This window comes from Chaetura pelagica, unplaced genomic scaffold (genome assembly GCF_000747805.2).
Source record: "Chaetura pelagica isolate M959 unplaced genomic scaffold, ChaPel_1.0 scaffold20, whole genome shotgun sequence".
Taxonomy (NCBI): Eukaryota; Metazoa; Chordata; class Aves; order Apodiformes; family Apodidae; genus Chaetura; species Chaetura pelagica.
This window is the reverse complement of record NW_009951958.1, coordinates 3,619,040-3,625,668: the sequence shown is the minus strand read 5'-3', so window position 1 is coordinate 3,625,668 and position 6,629 is coordinate 3,619,040. Positions and strand designations below refer to the sequence as shown.

Below are 6,629 nucleotides of genomic sequence, written 5' to 3'. Positions count from 1 at the left end.
CCAGTTTAGGTCCTTTAATCTGTCCAAGACAGGGTGCTGAAGCACAAATGATAAAACATTCTGCATTTTTACAGCAAAAATGCTATGGAAGTTTATAGGGAAAAAAAAAATTTGTACATGGGTAAAACATTATAAATTCAAGACAACTCACAGACAAGGGGTAAATTCCCACATCTATCGCTCTTTTTTTTTGTTGTTTTTTTTTTTTAAAAAGTTCTTTGAATAGGCAAGCAGTCAAAATGGCTTGCTCTCTCTTCCTTGAAATGAAAGTTGTGTCTTCCAAGTGGCTCACAGAACTGCTTTGCATCTTGGAATGTCCTCCGAAGGCTCCGCCAAGGTAAAAGGAGAATAAAAACCCCCGGAGTCCTTTCAGATAGTCTCAGAGAGCAGAAGGGAAAGGAAAAGGGAAGTTTATTCAAACTTTATCTTCTTCCCTTGTGGCTTGTGATCTCCACCTCCTCCTCTACCTCCTCGGAAGCCACCTCCTCTACCTAGAAAGGAAATTAGTTTAAGAAGCAAAGTTATAGGTGTCCCTGCACAGATACCACTGCCCTCCCAACCCAGCCTGATTCACATCAGGATCTCTGTGGTGCCACCACACTAGTCCCAAGAATGGGTTTGGGTTAGTTTTTGAGCACACCCCTTAAGAACAGCAGCCATTGGCCTCTCCTTACCTCCAAATCCTCTGCCACCACCTCTGCCTCCAAATCCACCTCTTCCTCCCCGGCCTCCGCCTCTGCCACCACCTCTGCCTCCAAATCCACCGCCAAATCCGCCGCCACGTTGAAATTCACCCTTTGGTTTGGCAAAATCCAGGATTACTTTGTTTCCATCTATCTCTCCATCTTCCATGGCTTCTTTAGCTGCTTTGGCATCTTCTGGGGAGCTGAAGTCTACAAACCCAAACCTAGGAAACGGGTTAAGAGACAGACAGTCAGACTCCACAAGCTGCAGCACCGCCTGCAGGTCCTCAGTAGCAATCCCTCTGGAAACACCAGCCTCAGAGGGATCAGGACCCTGTTACTTGTAGAACAGCAGAGGCTAATGGCAACCCGTGGAGCCCCACTTCAAGTCTGCCAGTGCTGAACAGTTAATATTCTTCTCGTGCGAATCCATCGGCTGCCACGGATCTGTTGGCAGGGAGGAGCTCATTGAGAAGTGAGTGTCTGGTGCCCTCTACAGACCCGAAGCTGTAACCTTGTTCTCTGGTTCCAAGCACCAGCAAGAACATTCGGAACAGCCCACACTGTACAACAGTTCAAGTGAGGCTCTCTGTAGCAACTGAACTAATCCCACATGATGTTGAACATACCCTTTAGATGACCCGGTGTCTCTGTCTGTGACTATTCTAGCACTGATAGAGCCTTCAAATGATTCTCTTAGCGTCTCTTCTGTGGTGTCCTCAGAAAGGCCTCTGACAAACAATGTTTTGCTTTGTTCTGTGGCAAGAAAATACATACAGAGATCATGTCTCAACAGTAATCATCAGCTTCTTAACATCACACCCAGCTTGCACTACTGGGTCCCAGAATAGCCTGCAGGGCTAAGGGACAAAGCCCTTGAAAACTTTTTCAGGACTGCACTTAGACGTCAAAGTATCTCTATCAGCCAGCCTGGTACTGTAAAAACATTTTTTTCTTTTTTTTCCCCCTATTTTTTTAATTTAAGTAAGATGCTTGCATCTCACCAGTAGGGATATTAACCAGACAGACACTGCTGGATCAGCACTTGACTATCTAGAGGACTTCGGCAACAGTTTCATCAGCATTTCAGATAATCAGTCATCATATCCAGCACCCTCACCCATGAGACAAGTCTTTTACACCACAGGCGTATTTTCTTTATTTTTAAAGCAGCCCTGAGTTGGCATAAATGGCACACTCCTGCCACAGCTGTCTCAAGATCAAATGGTCTAACGTGGAACACTTACGATTAAATCCTCCTCTTGCATTCATGGTCCCCTTCTGCCATGATGGTGAACTGAATTCCAGCCTGATTGTTCTGCCTTCAATCTCTGTGTTGTTATAGGAATTCAATGCCTCTCTGGCATCCTCAGCTGTGGGGAATTCTACAAATGCATACCTATTTGGAGAGGAAGGTTATCAGTCAGCCTAGGAGCACAAGGCATCTGTGGGGACAAGTCATTCACAAAGCCAACTCAGGAGTCAGGAGAAAGGCCCAACATACCCTTTAGGCCTGCCCTGGTTGTTCTGTGGCAACTTGATGGAAGAAGCCTTCTTAAACACTTCTTGAAGACTTTCTTCTGAAGCAGCATATGCAAGGTTGTTGACAATTAGGGTCTTTGACTCTCCACCTATGGAGAAAGGACAGTGCTGTTAAGTTTGGAGGAGAGCTCTACCTCCCTCTAGGCACATCCTTCTCTAGGGTGTCAGCAGCTGTTGCTCCCTCCTCACCTCGAGGCCAAGTGCTACACTGTTTTGGTCACCTAGACTAGTTGTGTCCCCCCCCCTCCCCCGTCTGAAACAATCAGCAGAGACATAAAGCACGTAGGGGATGCAGAGTCTGAGTTGGGCAAAAGATTCTTCCCTGACATCTTATGGCTTTCCTGCAGTGCTTCAAGTATCATCCCTAGAAAAACTGTGAAACAAGTAAAATTAAATCCTAAATATAATTATAATGCACATTATTAGTCTGGAAAAGTACCTTTCTGATGTTCTTGATTGCTCTTCTCACCAGTGAAGTCAATGATAATGGTACGACCATTAATTTCTGTGCCCTGCTTCTCCTCCAGAGCTTTATTTGCATCAGCTTCTGTTTTAAATTCAATATAGGCCATCCTACAGCACAGGAAAGAGCATAAGCAAATGCCTTCTTCCAGGAACAAGGGGGAGGGCAAAGATATGGCAGGAAAACACTTCAAAAATTACTATGTTTAGTATACCTAAGGCAGCAGGTGCCTTAAGGCAGCTTAAGTTCACAAGCTTATCAGAAGATGGAGTCTGAGGAACAGCAAAGCCCCAGCAGTGCTCTCAGCTACCTACCCTCTGCTGGTGCCCTCCTTGTTCATGACCATCCGCACTTCTGCTGCGTTTTCAAACACGTCTCTCATCTCCTCCTCAGTGACGCGGTAAGGCAGGTTCTTCACAAACAGGGTTCTAGCATCTCTCTCTGCAAAGGCAAAAATCCCTTCTTAGCAACACTGCCAGTTCAGGGAGAACCAGAGCGAGCTGATCCAGCAGAAAATAAACCACAGTAAGCATTCACATTTTCAGAAGTTGGAAAAGAGAGAAGTACAATGGCCACCTGGTTAACTGTTGTAAAGTAACCATTGTGACAGGTAATTAGGCAGTCACTGTGTTTCTCTTAAAGGCATCAAGTTCTGAAGCTTCAGGACATTTTCTGAAGAGCCATATTTCCTCCTCAGACCCCTCAATATGAAGTTTATTGGGATCACGTTTCTAGATACACTAGGTCTACACTTGCCCATCCATTTATGAGCATTTGAGCACAGAACAGCTCGATGTGGCCTCAAAGAGCAGAGCAGATGCCGCAGTAACACTGCAGCCCTGCTCCAAGGGCATGGCAGCTGTTCAGTGATGTGCACAGGTATTCAGAGTTAGGGGCTGTACCTTTCTTATCTTCTTTCATCGTTTCTTTGCTCTTTGCCTTTTCCAGTTTGATTTCACAACCCATTAACTTCTTCCCATTCATTTGGAGAGCTTTATCCAGGTCTTCACCAGATGAGAAGTCTACGTAGCCGAATTTCCTGAAAGAAGAGTAACCTCTGTATTTACCCTGACCTAGCTCTGGCAGCAGAGAACACCAACAGAAACCCAGAAAGAGAGGTCCCCACTGGTCAAGTTAGAGCATTGATAAAACAAATGCCAACTGGCCCAGAACCAAAACAACAGAGAACACCAGCTCTGTACTGATGGCACTTCTCCCTTTAGGGAGGTCTGTATGAAAAAGCAGCAAGCCAAGCAAATACTACAACCTTATCAGTGCTGTGCCCAGCAAGCAACATGCAGAAGCCTGAAAGGAACCCACACCAGCAGTTACATCTTTCTGAAAAGGTACTGCCAATTAAAAGAAATAAGCAGTAAAATCCTACTGATGAACTCACTTGGAAGAACCAATTCTGACATCTAAAACCTCAATATTCTTCTTCCCAAAGAATTCTCTGATGCCAGTCTTCAGTTCTTCATACTCCTTGGTGGGGACTAAATTTCCCACAAAGAGGGAGAAAGCTGACACGGGCCCTTTCACTGAAAAGATAATAGAGGGGTTTTTAAAAGGCTGTTAAGAGAACTGGAAACCAGACTCCAGACAGCTTTAGCACATCAGTTTTAGCTCAAAAGTTACATCATACTTCAGTATTAAGTCCCTTATAATCATCATTTGTGCTGGAAAAAAATCCCACTGAGCATCCTGCCCCTTATGTGCCTCCCCAACAGTCCAACAAGAGTCCATCAGACAAGCAGCATTTGATGACCCCACAACCACCTACCCTCTGTTTTCTTTTTCTTGGCCTCTGGTGCACTTTTATTGGTCATTTCTTTCTTCCTCTTTCCAGGTGCTTCCTTGACAGGCTCTGTGATAAAAAAATAAACAGCAGCACTGTAATCAAAGTACAAAACTACTTTACCACGCTGGGTTGACAGAGAAGCATTAACCTTGACACCAATCCCATGCAAGATGTTCTGCTCAGGCATCTTCTGTTATTGGAGAGTTATGGTCTCAAAAAACATCTAAACTTACTTTCATCTTCACTTTCCTCCTCAGCATCCTCTTCATCCTCCTCCTCATCTTCATCCTCATCATCTTCATCATCCTCTTCATCTTCCTCATCTTCAGATTCTGCCTTGGCTTTCACTGGGGCAGCCTTTGCTGGAGTAGCTTTCTTCACCTGAACAGGGGTTGTGTCCATGACTTCATCTTCAGATTCTGAAACAAGATGAGCACAATGTTTCAGACATGTTGAACATTAAGCCTCTTTTGAGACTAAGAAAAGTAAAACAGTGTTTTTCATTAATCTAAGTTTACATGTCCTTAGAAAAAGACACTAATAAAACTATAGTGTTTATAAAAGCTGCCTCTCCCTCAATTTTTTACTGGATTAAAACCCAGTATCTTTAGCCCAAGAGAAAATTAAGCTTTAATAGCCATAAGGAAATCTCACATACCATCATCTTCCTCTTCATCATCATCCTCTTCATCATCATCCTCTTCTTCAGACTCCTGCTTTGCTACCACAACTGCAGGCTTTTTGGCTGGTAAAGCCACAGGCTTTTTGGCTGCAGGCTTCACAGGCATTGGTGGTTCATCCTCCTCATCTGCAACAACAGCACAGCAGATGTTCACCCACACCACTCAGCCTTCAACTTCATTAGTCAAGTACTTTTCCCACAAGATTTTTGCAAAGTTCAGGAAAGAAAGATCAGGAAACTAGAAGATGATTGATGTGTTGTGTGTACTGCAGCTACAGTCCCAAGTTCTCCTCCAGCCATGGCTGGTTCCCCACCTCTCCTTCCTCACGACCTTTTAATGAATGAATCCCCCTCTCCTGACTCTTAAACCACACTGAACTTTCAATTCCAAAGATAATCAAACTCATCGACTTGACTGGACCAGCCTGAAACACCTTCTATAAGGATGAACACATATTTCAAAAGCAACTTACCAGAATCATCCTCTTCATCATCATCCTCCTCATCATCATCATCTTCATCATCATCATCTTCATCTTCCTCCTCACTTTCTTCCTTCTTGGCATTCTTTCCATTCTTTGCTCCTTTAGTGAGCACAGCAGCCTTTTTAGGTGATGGAACAACAGCTTTTTTAGCTGGAGTAGCCACAGGCTTCTTGGCAGGGGTAACTGCCTTTTTTGCAGGAGTGGCCACCTTCTTTGCAGGGGTAGCTGCCTTCTTGGCTGGGGTAACTGCAACTTTCTGTTTCTTCTGAGGGATCATCTGAAATACACATCAGTGCAAGATTCTTATCTGGCCCTTTAAACTGTGTGACTTTTAGGCAAATATTTAGCAACTGCAACCTCGAGCAGACCCTTCTGACACACTTACCTTCTGCTGAATGACCACAACTCTCTATTCTGTTGAATTAATGAAGTTTACAACCTGATTTTTCCTGCTTTTAACAGGCTGCTTATGAACATCAAAGCACCTCCTAATTCCCTGGTCCTGAAGCAAGACCAGTGATCTCCAGCAGCCTGAAAGTTTTAGCCTTTGTATTACTTGTGATAAAGGACTTATTGCTGATGCTCTGCTGGAGCAATGGATCACCCACATGCTCCTCAGCACTGGGCACAGCTTTGGGATCAGAACAGGCCTTCCAAGGGCTGGAAGTACAGACTTAGCCATTATTCCCCCCCTGCTTTCCTCTGATGAAAGCCAATTTGTTCATCCCCACACCGGCAGATGCCGACTGTCCGTTCCTGCCCATCCTCTGCGTGCCCCCCAACCCTTTTACGCCCCCTTCATACTTCTGACTTCACCACCCCCAGCCCGGTCACCTCTTCTCCGCTGCTCTCCTCGAGCTCGGAGGACTCTTCCTCCTCGCTTTCCTCGAACTTCTTGGGGGGAGGAACCATCTTTTTCTGCTTGATCTGATTCTTGGGAGTCTGGAAGGGAGAACCGGCCTGTGAGGGGGGGGGG

General features: G+C 45.1%; 1 protein-coding gene across 1 annotated transcript; it reads right to left on the bottom strand.

Annotated features, from left to right (window-relative positions):
- On the bottom strand, positions 1 to 6,565 carry NCL (nucleolin). Its single transcript, XM_010000316.1, has 17 exons — positions 6,458 to 6,565; positions 5,642 to 5,930; positions 5,483 to 5,487; positions 5,145 to 5,262; positions 4,720 to 4,905; positions 4,469 to 4,552; positions 4,085 to 4,226; positions 3,591 to 3,727; positions 3,003 to 3,129; positions 2,665 to 2,798; positions 2,608 to 2,622; positions 2,404 to 2,406; positions 2,188 to 2,314; positions 1,931 to 2,082; positions 1,313 to 1,439; positions 675 to 907; positions 1 to 491 (listed from the first exon to the last, which is right to left on the bottom strand). The coding sequence occupies exons 1-17, from the start codon at positions 6,563 to 6,565 to the stop codon at positions 412 to 414; spliced, it is 2,067 nt and encodes a 688-aa protein (XP_009998618.1). The 3' UTR covers positions 1 to 411.
- Positions 6,566 to 6,629: the final 64 nt, after the last annotated feature.

Coding starts and splice junctions, on each gene's coding strand:
- NCL (XM_010000316.1), bottom strand. CDS start 6,565: ATGGTTCCTCCCCCCAAGAAGTTCGAGGAAAGCGAGGAGGAAGAGTCC. Junction 3,728..4,084: donor GTCAGAATTGGTTCTTCCAA/GTGAGTTCATCA, acceptor CTCTTCTTTCAG/GAAATTCGGCTACGTAGACT. Junction 3,130..3,590: donor GATGAAAGAAGATAAGAAAG/GTACAGCCCCTA, acceptor TTGCCTTTGCAG/AGAGAGATGCTAGAACCCTG.